Source organism: Erythrolamprus reginae, chromosome 3 (assembly GCF_031021105.1).
Source record: "Erythrolamprus reginae isolate rEryReg1 chromosome 3, rEryReg1.hap1, whole genome shotgun sequence".
Lineage (NCBI taxonomy): Eukaryota > Metazoa > Chordata > Lepidosauria > Squamata > Dipsadidae > Erythrolamprus > Erythrolamprus reginae.
The window spans coordinates 232,658,708-232,675,402 of record NC_091952.1 but is presented as its reverse complement, the minus strand read 5'-3'; the positions used below and the strand labels follow the sequence as shown (position 1 = coordinate 232,675,402).

General features: G+C 39.3%; 1 protein-coding gene across 1 annotated transcript in view; it reads left to right on the top strand.

Annotated features, from left to right (window-relative positions):
- The window catches only part of LOC139165982 (nardilysin-like), a 59,676-nt gene that overhangs the window by 27,488 nt on the left and 15,493 nt on the right, over positions 1 to 16,695 (top strand). Inside the window, exons 14-23 of the mRNA XM_070749241.1 lie at positions 1,248 to 1,302; positions 1,488 to 1,592; positions 4,825 to 4,948; positions 5,713 to 5,799; positions 6,268 to 6,387; positions 7,773 to 7,824; positions 7,999 to 8,149; positions 11,094 to 11,221; positions 13,050 to 13,212; positions 14,791 to 14,822. Coding sequence (XP_070605342.1) covers positions 1,248 to 1,302; positions 1,488 to 1,592; positions 4,825 to 4,948; positions 5,713 to 5,799; positions 6,268 to 6,387; positions 7,773 to 7,824; positions 7,999 to 8,149; positions 11,094 to 11,221; positions 13,050 to 13,212; positions 14,791 to 14,822 — 1,017 coding nt within the window. The remainder of the gene's footprint in view (positions 1 to 1,247; positions 1,303 to 1,487; positions 1,593 to 4,824; positions 4,949 to 5,712; positions 5,800 to 6,267; positions 6,388 to 7,772; positions 7,825 to 7,998; positions 8,150 to 11,093; positions 11,222 to 13,049; positions 13,213 to 14,790; positions 14,823 to 16,695) is intronic.

Sequence of the window (16,695 nt, the reverse complement as noted above, 5' to 3'; positions counted from 1 at the left end):
AAATTCCAGGTGTTGGCAACCAATATTTATTTATAATGATTGCAGAATTGAATAGAATAGAATGGGATGGGATGGGATAGGGTGGGGTGGGATAGAATGGAATGGAATTCTTTATTGGCCAAGTGTGATTGGGCACACAAGGAATTTGTTATTGGTGCATAAAGAGAGGGAGAGAGAGAGAGAGAGAATATAGAATAGAGTAGAGTAGTATAGAGTAGAGTAGAGTAGAATCGAATCGAATAGAATAGAATAGAATAGAGCAGAGCAGAGCAGAACAGAACAGAACAGAACAGAATTTTATTGGTCAAGTGTGATTGGGCACACAAGAATTTGTTATTGGTGCATAAAGAGAGGGAGAGAGAGAGATAGAATATAGAATAGAGTAATGTAGAATAGAATAGAATAGAATAGAACAGAACAGAATTTTATTGGCCAAGTGATTGGGCACACAAGGAATTTGTCTTGATGCATATGCTCTCAGTGTACATAAAAGAAAAGATATGATTGTCATAGGGGTCAAATAAGAAATCAAATCATATTAGGAACCAGATTATAAATCACAAGGATACAAGCAACAAAGTTACACTCATATAGTCATTAGTTGGAGGAGATGGATGTTGGGATTGATGAGATTGATAGTGCAGACTTAGTATTCTGAGACCATGTGATTGCTATTTGTGACTTTTCCAGCTGACTTCTGAAAGGAAGACAAATGGGAAAGCTAGATTCATTTAATTACTGTGTGATTCACTTAACAACTGCAGTGCTTCCTTAACAACCTGGTAAAAAAGGTCATAATGTCAGGCATGATTAACTCAGCAACTGTCTTGCTTAGCAATGGAAATTCTGGTCCCAATCAAAAAGAGCTACACAACGCAGTTCTTTCCGCAGTTCTAAGAAGGCACAGGTGGGTTCTCATTTACCTGGCTGCCGATTTGCTTCCTCCTATGCCACATGGCTACATACGCATTGTGCACCATGGGGTTGGGCCGTGCGGGGCCTCATGTGCATGTGCAGTGCCAAACATCACGCAAAAAATAGCCAGCAGAAATTTTGAGCTCAATTATGGGCATATTTAAGGATCACCTGTATCTTTCTGATGTATAGATTCAAGGTCCAAGATTAGTGCAACCACTACAAAAACTGTTGAGAATGTTTGAGATTGTAGGCCAAACATTTCAAGGATACATACTGTAGATAGGGAACAGCTTTTCTATGTGATAATGGTAACAACTTTTTGTTTGCAGAATATGGGAAGAGATTCAGAAGATTGAAGCTAATGAATTTTGTTTCCAGGAACAGGTATAAGTTTTCTTCCAGTTTCCAATATGCCTGCCGCATCTCTGGAAATATTGGCACCTTATTTTTAATAATGGAATTCAAATGATTCTAACTCTTGTGAATTGTGCTGTGTTTTAAGACTATTTTTAAAGCAATTCTAATCTTCTGACTTTATTATTCCGTCATCATGTTTTCCATATCTCCAGACGGATCCACTTGAGTTTGTAGAAAATATATGTGAATATATGCATATCTTTGAAAAGGAAGACCTATTAACTGGAGACCAACTACTGATTGAGTATAATGCTGAAGTAAGTGGAGCCCACGTGTGTCTGAAAAAAAGTGAAAGGAAAGTCACTCTAAAATCACATTTTCCTCTCTGGCACTATCCAGATATATGATTGCAACTCTTAGAATTTCATAAAAGCTTACGTTAGCTCAGAAATCAAAATTTTGTAGATTGAAGGCATCTAGATGGCCTCAGCTAAGAGTCTGCTCTAGAAACATTAACACTAAAGTTCAAGAATTGTTTTCTTAATTAGACTATTTGTGTACAATTCCTGGTCCAAAATGTAGTGAAGCTTCTTTAAAGTGTAGCTCTAGTGGCACAGTATGATTTGGTTTTCTATTGTGTAGGTAAATTCAACCAGGTTCCTAACCAATCAGCCAGTGAGTTTCAATGGATTGATAATATTGCATCCTCCATCTCCCATAATAATTAATTTATTTATTATTAGAGTTGGAAGGGACCTTGCAGGTCATCAAGCCCAATCCCATGCTCAAGTAGGAAACCCTACACCACCCCAGCCGGATGGCAGTCCAACATGAGAAAATATTATTTTACTGAAAGAGTAGTAGATCTTTGGAACAAACATCCAGCAGATGTGGTTGGTAAATCCACAGTAACTGAATTTAAACATGCCTGGGATAAACATATATCCATCCTAAGATAAAATACAAAAAAATAGTATAAGGGTAGACTAGATGGATTATGAAGTCTTTTTCTGCCATCAGTCTTCTATGTTTCTTATTTCCTTTTGAATGTGTCAAGTGAAGGGACATTCACAATGTCTGCTGGCAGGCTGTTCCACTGGTTGATTGCTCTCACCATCAGAAAGTTTTTCCTTATTTCCAGGTTGAATCTCTCCTTGGTCAGTTTCCATCCATATGTTGCTCCTGGTTTGGCCCTCTGGTGCCCTGAAAAATAGTGTGCCCCCCTCCTCTCTGTACCAACCCCTCAAATATGTGTATACTCCTATTTTATTTATTTTATTTATTTATTTAATTGGATTTGTATGCCTGCCCTCTCTGAGGACTCGGGGCGGCTCACAGCATATATTAAAAAAAGAACAATAATATAATCCAATTAATACTACAATATTAAAAAGAGAAGATTAAACTAAAAAAATTAACTTATTAACCAAACATTCAGCAATCATACTTAAGGCATTCAGTGGTCAGGGAAAGATCTAAGAGTCCCAAGCCTGGCAGCAAAGATGAGATTTTAAGCTCTTTCGGAAGGCAAGGAGGGAGGGGGCAGTGCGAATCTCTGGGGGAAGTTGATTCCAGAGGGCCAGGGCTCCCACAGAGAAGGCCCTTCCCCTGGGTCCCGCCAACCGACATTGTCTGATTGATGGGACCCTAAGGAGGTCAACTCTGTGGGACCTCACCGGTCGCTGGGATTCATGCGTCAGAAGGCGGCCTCGGAGATAATCTGGTCCTGTGCCATGTAGGGCTTTATAGGTCATAACCAACACTTTGAATTGTGCCCGGAAACTGATCAGTAGCCAATGCAGTCCGCGGAGTGATGGTGAGATGTGGGCATTTCTTGGGAGGCCCAAGACTGCTCGGCCGGCTGCATTTTGGACAAGTTGAAGTTTCCGAACACTCTTCAGAGGTATCCTAATGTAGAGAGCATTGCAGTAGTCAAACCTCGAGGTGATAAGGGCATGAGTGACCGTGAGCAAAGACTCCCTGTCCAAATAAGGCCGCAACTGGTGCACCAGGTGAACCTGGGCAAACGCCCCCCTCGCCACAGCTGAAAGATGGTGTTCTAAAGTTAGCTGTGGATCGAGGAGGACACCCAAGTTGTGAACCATCTCTGAGGGGGTCAATAATTCCCCCTCATGGTGATAGACAGACAGATAGACGTGTCCTTGGGAGGCAGTACCCATAGCCACTCTGTCTTGTCTGGATTGAGTCTGAGCCTGTTGGCACCCATCTAGACCCTGACTGCCTCCAGACACCGGCACATCACTTCCACTGCTTTGCTGAGTGGACATGGGGTGGAGATGTACAACTGGGTGTCATCAGCGTACTGATGGTAACTTACCCCATGCCCTTGGATGATCTCACCTAGCTGTTTCATGTAGATATTAAACAGCAGAGGGGAGAGAACCGTCCCCTGTAGGACCCCAAAAGGTAGGGACCTTGGAGACGACCTCTGTCATCCCACTAGCACTGACTGCGACTGACCAGAGAGGTAGGAGGAGAACCACCGTAAAATGGTGCCTCCCACTCCCAACCCCTCCAGCTGGCACAGAAGGATACCATGATCGATGGTATTGAAAGCCGCTGATAGGTCAAGAAGTAGCAGGACAGAGGATAAACCCCTGTCCCGGGCCCGCCAGAGATCATCCATCAGCACGACCAAAGCAGTTTCCGTGCTGTAGCCGGGTCTGAATCCTAACTGCCAAGGGCCTAGATAATCATAGAAACATAGAAACATAGAAGTCTGACGGCAGAAAAAGACCTCCTGGTCCATCTAGTCTGCCCTTATACTATTTTCTGTATTTTATCTTAGGATGGATATATGTTTATCCCAGGCATGTTTAAATTCAGTTACTGTAGATTTATCTACCACGTCTGCTGGAAGTTTGTTCCAAGGATCTACTACTCTTTCAGTAAAATAATATTTTCTCATGTTGCTTTTGATCTTTCCCCAACTAACTTCAGATTGTGTCCCCTTGTTCTTTTGTTCACTTTCCTATTAAAAACACTTCCCTCCTGGACCTTATTTAACCCTTTAATATATTTAAATGTTTCGATCATGTCCCCCCTTTTCCTTCTGTCCTCCAGACTATACAGATTGAGTTCATTAAGTCTTTCCTGATACGTTTTATGCTTAAGACCTTCCACCATTCTTGTAGCCCGTCTTTGGACCCGTTCAATTTTGTCAATATCTTTTTGTAGGTGAGGTCTCCAGAACTGAACACAGTATTCCAAATGTGGTCTCACCAGCATTCTATATAGCGGGATCATAATCTCCCTCTTCCTGCTTGTTATACCTCTAGCTATGCATATCCCCTCTGGCCCTCATGCTATCATATCCCCTCTGGCCCTCCTTTTTGCTAAACTCTCCATGCCCAGTTTCAGCAACCTCTCTTCATATGTCTTGGTTTCTAGTCCCTTTATCATTTTAGTGATAAAGTGTACTAATTCTTATGTCATGGCAATTAAAAAGTCAGTTTAAGAACAAAGAGGCAACTGTTATGGAAAGTGGAGAATGGATTGATTTATTCCTTTTATCTATTGTATTTGCAGATCATTGCTGATGCCCTTAATCGTCTCCTTCCTGAAAAAGTAAACATCTTTCTCTTATCTCCTTCCCATGCGGGACAATGCTCCAAGAAAGAAAAGTGGTTTGGAGCACAATATTGTGTGTCAGGTAAAGTGCCCATTTGTGTTATTACTGGTTTGTAAAAAATCTGCTTCAAAACATCTTGGAGCAAAGATGTTACCAATGGTGCAAAGTGCTGCATTAACGTCCATGTGAATTGTTTAGTTACAAGCAGTGAAGGGCTACCAAACTTTTTACTACCACACTGTGGGCGTGGCTTATGCAGGATATCCTGTATTTTCTTTCAACATCTACTCACATGGTGTGGAACATGATAGCTCTTGCTGTCCCATGCATGCTGTCCCGTGTCCTGTGTCAGTTTTCAAACATATACATGCAGACACGGTTTCTGTGGTGTTGAGCAGATAACAGGAGACAATACCATAAATCAGAGTCTGTGCAAAGGGAGCTTATCGGAATAAGTCTGTTTGAAGTTTAAGCAGCAAGAGAGAGATCCAAATACGATCACTAAACCAGAATGCTGAGTCTAGTCATTAGACAATCCAAAAGTCAAGGGTTCAAGAGTAAGTAAACACAGGAACAAAAGTCATAAATTATGATTCAATAATGAAATTAGATGAAATAAAGATGCAATAAAAAGGCTTTGAGATTTGGGAAATACAATTGACAGGTTCCTTCTTTTCCTGTGGTGTTTTTAGTATTAAAAAAACCTAGCGGGTATAGAATTAAAATTAATAAAAATAGAGTCCAGTTTAAGTTAAATTCTGTGCACCACTGAATCTAAGGGTAATTCTTATATTGAGGTATTCTATACTAAATCATTAATTCTTAATTGTGTTACATTCATATAGACATTGACCCGTATTGGAGCAAATTGTGGGACACTGATTTCCCTATCAATCCAGATTTACATCTGCCACGTGAAAATAAATATATAGGTTAGTACTACAACCATATAGTCTTGTTCAGTTTAATAGTGTTCTTATTATGGCACTGAGTTAAACCATTAATACACATTGGTAGCTCTAATATATTTTTGGGAGCAAGGACTATAAATATAACAAATAACAAATAATAAACTTGGATACATCAGACAAGATTTTCTTTCTATTCCATTAGTGCTTCCCACTCTAGGTTAATGGGACAAGGATTTTTTTCTAAAAATATTTTTTTCAAGTAATCTAAGCCTCAGGTTTTAATGTCTTTGCCTATAAATGGTAGGTAGTTATGCATGAATTTTGGCAATTGTAGTCATAGCTTTAGGAAGTAACTATAGAGGTTTATATGTCCAGAGATTCATACCAAATTTATGCAGATTTTATGCAGCAATGTAGCAGGCAACCATGTCCATGAATAAATATTATTTATGGTATAGTAATTTGCCCCTATTTTATCCCCTATTTTAGCCACAGATTTCTCTGTGAAAGAAACAGATATCCATTCTCCAGAATATCCTATCAAAATAATAAACACACGTGAAGGGTGTCTATGGTACAAGGAAGACAATAAGTTTGGTGTCCCCAAAGGTAAATTGTATAAATACAAATGAACCAAAGTTCTTAGATTGCATCTATGGAAAAGCTATAGTAAGATATAATGTTCAAGATATTAATGTTCTTTAATTAACTGCTCAGTGCAATCAGCACTGCGGAGAGCACTTTGCCATGGAAAATCTCTTCTCAATGCAACCTTTTGGGGAAACAGATGTGAAAAGAGCTTAGGATAAGTGCTTAATAAAAAGGGATTTAAAGGAAATCTACCCAAAGAATTGACAGGGCATTTGCTTCCTATAAATACTTGAAACAACCATTTTGCCCATCTGAAATTAAAACCTTTGTGTTAATAGTCAATTCTACCCACTGATTAGTGTTTACTATTGTTGTGGTTAGCTCTGGCCCAGCTCCTGCCCCAAGCAATGTGCAGGTGGATGCGGGGGAGACATCCACATGCCGCAGGCCTGTTTTGCTTCCAGTAGAATCTGTCTCCTCTGACCAAGGAAGCATGAGTGACAGGGAAGAGGGGAGTTTGGCAGACTGCCCAGGAGGAGATCAATCATCTGTATCATCCCTGGATTCTGAACGAGAATTAATGACACATCCACATCTGCATAGAGTGATGCATAGGAGACAACAACTGAAGGATTATTACAAGAGAAAATGAGGCCACCTGTGGTTGGGTGGGGCTGCTGTAATTAGTGCTACAGATAAAAGTGCAGCCTGGTGTTTTAGCCTCATGGCAGTTTATCTGATTCATTGTTTCGTCAAGATCGTGGTTTTTTGCTGTTCAGGATTGTGTGTGTGGACTCTCTGGACTTTAGAATTGGACTCAATTTCCCAGTTATTGGGTGAGCAATTGGACTGCATTTCACCTGTGCCTTGTGTGTACCAGAAAATCCCTTTGACATTTAAAAAGGAAGCTGTTTCTATTTTTCTGTTTATAAAAACCTTTGGGTTTTCCTTTTATCGTGTGGTTTGTGTCTTCCTGGACTAATTGCCCTGTAATTATGGGCGGTTGAAACACGCTGGCAGAACAACTATTGGGGGCAATGTTGGACATAGGAAAGATTGTTTATGTGTGTTTATTGGCCTATCTTCTCTTTTTTTGCTTTTTTCCCTACCTCTTCTCTCTCTCTCTCTCTCTCTCTCTCTCACACACACACACACACACACACAAAGAGAGAGAGAGGGAGAGACAGACAGACAGATCATCATAATTGGAATGAGGATCTTCAAGTATGGTCACTACAGTAATGGTTTCAGAAAGTATAAAATTGTGATGTTTGATCTAACTGAATAACCCTCAACTGGTACAGAAGAGATTTCAGTCACTCTTAAAAAATATAGGTGTAGGTACATAAACAGCACCATTTTTGTATTCTTATTGATTTTCCGACTTATTCATTTTTCTTCAGGATTTATCTGTTTCTACCTGGTATCACCAATAATAATACAGTCTCCACTGAAGTAAGCATTTTTATCATTGACTGGTTGCACTGATTTTTAAAAATGATTTAATTTAAAAAAAAAATGATATGAGATTTCACTGTTACTTGCAATAATGCATATACAGCCTTGTAGGAAGTGTTTTAGATTTGCCACTTCTATTTATGTCAATTCACTTCATTTCTCCCCAACTAGCATGGTGCTTTTTGATACTTTTGTAAGCATCCTCAGCCATAACCTTGCTGAACCAGCATATGAAGCCGATGTTGCTCAATTGGAATATAAAGTGATGGCGAAAGAGCATGGCTTGACCATTCGAGTGAAAGGCTTTAACCACAAACTACCTGTGAGTGATCCTTATTTATTCACAATCTACTTCCATTCCAGTGACCATAAAGGTTAAAAAAAAAGGATCCTCACCAAGACATGGAAGTTCAAGTAGTCTTCAACTTGTGGCCATTTGTTTTATGCCTGTTCAGAGTTATAGTGGCCTAGAACTGATGTCTTATGACTCATGAAGTACTTCCAGCTATTCAGTGGGCATGGCTTATTTTGTGGGTGTGGCTTGCCAGCCATGAGACCAGATGGGAATGGCTTCATGATCATGTGACCAGGGATGGCTTAAGGGTCATGTGATTGGCTTAAAGGTGGGCAACTTGATGTCACTCACATCAAGGGTTTGGGTTAGGGTGCCTGGCTTCTCCTTGCTTCAAAGAGATACAATTTACCTATTTATTTACAATTACTGAACATCCAAAATATACTCTTTATGTATATATGCCATATGTGTACATACCTATTACACACAGGTACACAAAAATATACATTATCTACTATATAAATTGTATGTCTGTGTACACACACACACACAGCTCTTCTAAAATTATGCACATTCAACCTCATTTACTACGATAGGAAAAACATACCCAGAGTCCAGAAGGGAAAAAAAGGGAAAAAAATCAAAATTGTTCTACTGGTTGTGTGTACCTGACTGTATCTATAGGACCTCATTACTGCAGCTATTGTAAAATGTTGCTTCTCCTCCACTTAAGTTTCATGACTAGATTTTGAGTGCTTGGCAACTAGCTTGCCTTTACAATCAGTTGTAGCACTCTGAGGTCATGTGAGCATGATTTATGATGTTTTTTTTGGAACAGTGTCTTTACTTGATGACTGTACCATTTGCTTAATGATCATGTGAATCTTTTAATGACCATTCTGAAAAATTTCAAAATAACAGGTCTGATCAGATGGGTGCCTCCATTTATGACTGCAACTACTTACAACCAAATTTCAAACTGGAGTCATAAGTCAAGGATTACCTGTTGTTACTATTGACCTAAGCCTCGGTGAAAGACATTATAAATCATTTCCTTAAGATGGTGTAATACCAGTGACGGCAACTCTTTTTTTTTTTGAGTGCCTAAAGAGAGTACATGTATGCTATCGCACATGCACGAGTGCCCACATCCATAATTCAATGCATAGGGAGGGCAAAAACAGCTTCCCCCACTCCCTGGAGGCCCCCAGGAGGCCGGAAACAGCCTGTTTCCCAACTTCTGGTGGGCCCTGTAGGCTCTTGTTTCGCCCTCTCCAGGCTCCTAAAACATCCCTGGAGGAGGTAAGAACACCCTCCTCCATCCCTTCAGAGATTGTCTGGAAGCCAAAAATATCTTCCCAGAGCCTCTGTGCAAATCAGAAATCAACTGACTGGCACACATATAATAATAATTTAATAATAATTTATTAGATTTGTATGCCGCCCCTCTCCGAAGACTCGGGGCGGCTCACAACAACGATAAAAAACAATATTATAATGGCACAAATCTAATATTAAAAAAACTAAAAACCCTAGCATAATTAAAAACCAAACAGCACATATATACCAAACATAAATTATAATAAGCCTGGGGGAAAGATGTCTCAAATCCCCCATGCCTGGCGGTATAGGTGGGTCTTAAGTAGTTTATGGAAAACAAGGAGGGTGGGAGCAGTTTTAATCTCCAGGGGGAGTTGATTCCAGAGGGCCGGGGCCACCACAGAGAAGGCTCTTCCCCTGGGGCCGGCCAGACGACATTGTTTAGTCGACGGGACCCGGAGAAGGCCAACTCTGTGGGACCTTATCGGCCGCTGGGATTCGTGTGGTAGCAGGCGGTTCTGGAGGTACTCTGGTCCAATGCCATGTAGGGCTTTAAAGGTCATATGTATGTTGGAGCTGAGCTAGGGCAACGGCTCATGTGCCAGCAGTTATGGCTCCGTGTGCCACCTGTGGCACCCGTGCCATAGGTTTGCCATCACTGGTGTATACTAATATTTCTGAATATTGTTGCCTTAAGATTAGGGGGCATGCATAGGTGTATCAGTGTGCCTACTGTCTCTGTCCTACTGTATCCATTTGTATGTAGTCAATTTATGTTTATGACTATGTTTTGGTTCTTTGTATTCATTTATTCGTGCTATTTTATGTGTTCTGTTTCCTTGCACGTTGACAAACAAACAAACAAATAAATAAAATCCATGAGTTCAATTCCCAGAATTCCACAGGCAGCATGGGGAGTTGAATTCCACCCATTTTAAAGGTGTTCAGGCTGAGAAACACACTAAATCAATTTTTTCAAGCTGGGTTTGTTATCTGTCTGCCAATAACTCTTTCCCAATCCTCTTATCTGAGATAGTCTAGCTGGAAATTGGGATATTTGACTTCTCTAAATTCCATGCATAGAAATCATACACTGCAATCCTCAAATGAGCTATAAAGAATCAGAAGAAAAATTATTATTGAGATTTTATTCCTGATTTATGTAATGTTTACCAATCTATATGCAATAAATATCAACATTCCATTATTTTTGTGTCTTTATGCCATTATAGACTAAAGCAAGACAATCATTTATTGCACCTCATTAGACTCCAAGGTTTACATGGGATAGAGGGAAAAATTTATAATGTCACCAGGAATGGCAGATGGAAATGTTTAGCTCAGTGATTTTATTTATTTAATAAATTAATGGGTTGATTTGAATGTTTACATTTTTAAGGTAGGTTGAATTATTTTATTCTTCACTCCAAGAAACAGAGTCAGATTTCTCAAAGTTTGTGAGGCCTATTAGAGGCTTGCTTAATTTTACAAAATATGGCCTTCCTGATATTTGAAGGCTGATATTATGACAACATTTAACCTTCTTTGTTCCACCTCTTTTAATTGAACATCAAAGAATTGTGAGATGCTTAATATGGTACTTTTTATTTCATAAAATGCTGCTCAACTTGATCTTTGCTTTTCTTTCTAGTTGCTGTTTCAATTGATAATCAATAATTTAGTTGAATTGAACATCACACCTTCAAACTTTCAGATAATAACAGAGCAGCTGAAAAGGTCATATTTTAATTATCTCATCAAAACAGACACACTGTCCAAGTGAGTGTTTTTAAGTTTTAACCTCATGGGAAACCATGTTGGAGCTTAATTGTATAAATTCACTGCAACAAAACTAAAACAAATAACAACAAAGCTAGTTTCAAGCCTATGAGTTTAAAGATGTGTGGTAGTGGTTGAATCCATAGACAATATGTGCAATCTATAACTTTTCCTAAGCTAGAAGAAACATTTGGCTTTGAATTAATAAACCATAAGATGCATTAGAACCAATGTCATAAATGTGAACAATAACTGAGCAAAAACTAATATGATTTTCTTGAATTAAAAGTATATTCAGGTAATTAGTTCTCATTAATGCATGACCTCTCATATGTTTAACAGTTTGTCACATCAAGGCTGTCACAAATTGGTGATAAATTTTGGAAAGGTTTATTTTTAAATTTTATTTATTACGGTTGGAAGGGACCTTGTAGATCATCTAGTCCAGGGATAGGCAAAGTTGGCTCTTCTATGACTTGTGGACTTCAACTCCCAGAATTCCTGAGCCAATCATGCTAACTCAGAAATTCTGGGAGTTGAAGTCCACAAGTCATAGAAGAGCCAACTTTGCCTACCTCTGATCTAGTCCAACCCCCCACTCAAGCAGGAGTCCCTGTACAAAGTTTCTGAATGACGTTACCCAATGTGTTAGAATAGAGAACTGTGAGTTCACATTATGCACTTTCTGTTAAAGAAATGCATTTTCTCTAGCATGGAACATCCTATCTGAAGTTAGTTGGGGGAAAGATCAAAGGCAACATGAGAAAATATTATTTTACTGAAAGAGTAGTAGATCCTTGGAACAAACTTCCAGCAGACGTGGTTTGTAAATCCACAGTAACTGAATTTAAACATGCCTGGGATAAACATATATCCATTGTAAGATAAAATACAGGAAATAGTATAAGGGCAGACTAGATGGACCATGAGGTCTTTTTCTGCCGCCAGTCTTCTATGTTTCTATGTTTCTATGGTCAAATATAATTAAATATAAGCCAGCAGTGTGCAGCAGCTGCCAAAAAAGTCAAACATTTCTAGGCTGCATAAACAGAGAGATAAAATCAAGATCACATGAAATGTTAATACCACTTTATAATGCCTTGTTAAGGCCACACTTGAAAAACTGCATTCAGTTTTGGGCATCACGATGTAAAAAGGATGCTGAATTCTAGAAAGAGTGCAGAGAAGAGCAACAAAGATGATTAGGGAACTGGATGCTAAACCATTTGAGGAATGGTTGCAGGAATTGGGTATGTCTAATTTAATGAAAAGGACTAGGAGAGACATGATAACAATTTTCCAATATCTTAGGGGCTGCCACAAACAAGAGGGAGTGAAGCTATTCTCCAAAGCACCTGAGAGTAGGACAAGAAGCAATGGATGGAAACCAACCAAGGAGAGAAGCAACTTAGAAATAAGGAGAAATTTCCTGACAATTAGAGCAATTATTTAGTGGAACAATTTGCCTCCAGAAGTTGTGAATGATCTAATACTGGAAGTTTTAAAGAAGATGTTGGATAATCTGAAGTAGTTTAGGGTTTCCTGCCTAAGCAGGGGATTGGACTAGAAGACCTCCAAGGTCCCTTCCAACTCTGTTATTCTATTCTCTTCTATTCTGCTTGGTCCTCTTATGAGTAAGTGGCTGTTCACAGATAGAAGTCCCATATGTTTGTGGCGGGACACTGAGAGTAGAATGGAAGCTTCAATACCTAATTGAACAAGATACAAATCGAGTTAGAGTATTATGATGCTTTCAGCATTAAAAAAATCCCTAAGAATCCAGAACTGATACATATTTGCTGATACATCTTTGTATTGGAATTTTCAGAGACATACGACTAACAATATTGGAGCATGGCAGATGGTCATTAGTAGAGAAGTATCAAACTTTGATTAATGGTATTTCTATAGCAGCTTTGACAAAATTTGTGGGTGCTTTCAAATCAAACCTGTGGATAGAAGGACTTGTCCAAGGAAACTTTACAAAAAACGTGAGTACAAAATCCACTTAGATACAAAATGGTGAAGGTCGTCAGCTGGTACCAAGAAGTAGGACTCCTTAACTTTTACACCCTTTCACAAACTATATGTTCTACCAGATATTTATTAAATGATAATATTTTATAACTATAAATCCCATATTTATTTATAACTTGTATTTTATTGTTTTATTTGATTTTATTATTTATCCTGATAGGGTGAAGGTTGACTCAGCCTTCCATCCTTCCAAGGTTGGTAAAATGAGGACTCAGATTATTGGGGGCAATATGTTGACTTCGCAAACTGCTCATAAAAGGCTGTAAAGCACTATGAAGCAATATGTAAGTCTAAGCACTAGTGCTGTTTAATATATCTTACATTAAAATATAACTATAAATATATGTATATATATTGGGTTGGGCTGAGAGGCAAATAAGGAGCTGTGTTGTTCTTTCAATACACCAGGGTGATTCGACACAAAAATATGTAACCCTTCCCTGGTGCAGAGCTGAAGGGATCGGATACTGTAGCCTAGAGGATAATTCTCTGCCTTACAAGGCAAAGGTTGCAGGTTCAAGTCCCAGTGGGTATGGCTAGCTGATGAGGCCAAAATAAGGCCGAAATAGATCTATTCTAGTCTCCCTTAATTTTCAAATTCAGCAAAAAAACATGTGACATATATATATTTATACATATATTTCATAGTTGTATTTTAATGTTGTAAGCAGGCCAAAAACATATTGTGGTGAGATGGGTGGCAAACAAATTTATTAAATAAATAAAAATAATGAAATCAATAAACATTATAGAATAAATTTCCCTATATTAGGTTTATTAATCTAGCCCAGGGGTGTCAAATTCAATTTCATTGAGGGACACATCAGGGTTGTGTTTGATCTTGGGGGGCTGGGTGGGATGGCCCGGGTAGGCATAGACAGCTCAACATCATTCATGTCAGGGGTGCCTTTGATGGCCTGTTGGGGCTGAAGAAATCCATTGTCTCCAGAGGAGGAAGGTGTGACCAGGGAGAGAACAAACCCTTGTTCTCAACAGGAGCCTCCCTGTCCCTCTCAGACCACACAGAGGACTGCTGGACAGTGGCCCAGGCTGTGAAGAGCTCTAGGCAGCAGAAGGAAAGCACCCAGTCCAGCCCAAGTTCCCAGAGCACTGGGGCCCCAAGCTCTGTTTTCCACTGTGACGGCCTGCTGCAGTGATCTGCCCACAAAAACAGAGCTTGGGAAGGCCGTACTGGCAGACCACAGCAGCAGGCTGTTGCAGCTGCAAACAGAGCTCCCAAGTTTCATTTTCATTGGTAGAGCAGTGCAGGAAGTCATCCCAAGCTCCATTTGTGCTGGCAGAGGCACTGCAGGCCAGTCCTTTGTTGTTTCCATAGTGGCCCCACCCCATGAACTAAATCTAAGCATCCTATGTGCCAGATCTGGCTCCTGAGCCTTTATTTGACACCCCTCTCTAACTTTTATAGCCTTGGAATTTCATTGTCTAGAGGCAAAAACTATTGAATATTGGGACAAAAATCACTTGGCTTATTTTATTTTTAAATTTATTATCTTTCACAATTTATCTCTTAGGAGTCAAAGGAGTTTATGAATTATATCTCTGAGTAAGTATTGCAATTTGTTTCTCCCTACTGAATAAAAGACACAGCTTTTTTTTGCTAGAACTACATGGCAGTTACTATTATTTTCAGAACACTAAACCATAATTTGCATTGTAAACTTCATTCTTTATAGTTACCAGTCTTTTTAAGTATACATTTAATACAATCGTTTTGTATTATTTATTTATTAGTCTTGCGTGCATTTGTTTAAGAACGCCTGCGTTATTATAGCAGTTGTTTAAATCTCTTTATTTTTAAATTTATTTTCTATCAGTTTAATTAGCAAAAAAAGCTTTGAAATTCCAGGTTTTTTTTCATACTATAAATATTATTATTTATTGTTCTGATGTCAACTTAATTTAGACCAACTGGCTAATTTAAAATTCCAGCATAATTTTCATATTAAAGCCATGTACTGTTTCCCTGAGCTCATACTATACACCAACAAAACAGATTTGGCATCACCATAGCAGGGAGGTTTGCTGAATGTATAGTATAAGCCTCAATCAATTTCTGCACTACATTTATTATTCAGAAGATATGGTGCAGATATCCCATTCTAATATTTGGAAGCAAGAAGACCTCATTGTGCACAACTTCAAAGAGCATTGTGGATTTTTTTTTCTGCATAAACATACCTTTGATTGTGACCTTTGTCAGACAACATAGCAATGCAACTGTAGGGCAGGTCATTTGAAGACTGATATGGGCAAAGAGACAAAACCCAACAGAGCAAATGGAGGAAAACAGGTCTGTACTGCCAATGTAGCTAAAACCTCAGGTTGCATACAGGAAACCCCCAAGCACCATCTCATAAGCCCATAAGAGTGACAGCAGGTCAAAAGCCAGACTACTGAAAGATGCATAAGCATAAGAGTGAAAGAAAATTCAGTTCTTTCTTCCTTGGGAATAGGTGTTTTTAGAACTACTGCTCAATAAACCAAATTTCATAAATTCTAAATAACAGTGGCAGACTGAGTGCTATAGCTTGCCATTAGAAAATGAATATTTTGTGTTCTCCTTTGTTAGAACTTTCCCCTGTATTTGCAATTACTTGGAATCAAACAGGTTTGTATTTTTCTGCTGCTTTGCCTAAGTTTTGGACCTACAATGCATTCTGCCTTGTTATTTGGTTGCGTTTTCAAAAGAAAACTGAGCAAATTTTGTTTACTTATTAATGTGCTGATTCTTTGGTTGGAAAAAGAGGCTTTCAAAGTGCTACAAACTCCTATACTGATAAAGAAATAGGACAGTGATGGCAAACCTGTTTTTCCTCAGGTGCCAAAAGCACATGCGCATGCGCTATTGCACATGCATGAGTGCCCACACCTATAGTTCAATGCCTGGGGAGGGCAAAAACAGCATCCCCTGCCCCCCAGAGGCCATCTGGAGGCCGGAAATGGCCCATTTACTAACCTCTGCTGTGCGCTGCTGTTGAGTTAGAGCAACAGCTCACATTCCGGCAGGTATGACGCGTGCCGTAGATTCAGCATCACTGATATAAGAGACAAAGGTGGAAATGTGGAGTCCTTGGTTCTCTTTAAGCTTGGTTCATTTTCATTTCATTTCATTTATTTGGATTTGTATGCCGCCTCTCTCCGAAGACTCGGGGCGGCTCACAACAAGTGAAAAAAACAATCCAATACATAATCCAATTAATTAAAATATTAAGTTTAAAAAACCCCTATACTAACATACACACACACAAGCATACCATGTATAAATTCAGCGGGCCCAGGGGGAGATGTTTAGTTTCCCCATGCCTGACGGCAAAGGTGGGTTTTGAGAAGTTTACGGAAGGCAGGAAGAGTAGGGGCAGTTCTGATCTCCGGGGGGAGTTGGTTCCAGAGAGTCGGTGCCGCCACAGAGAAGGCTC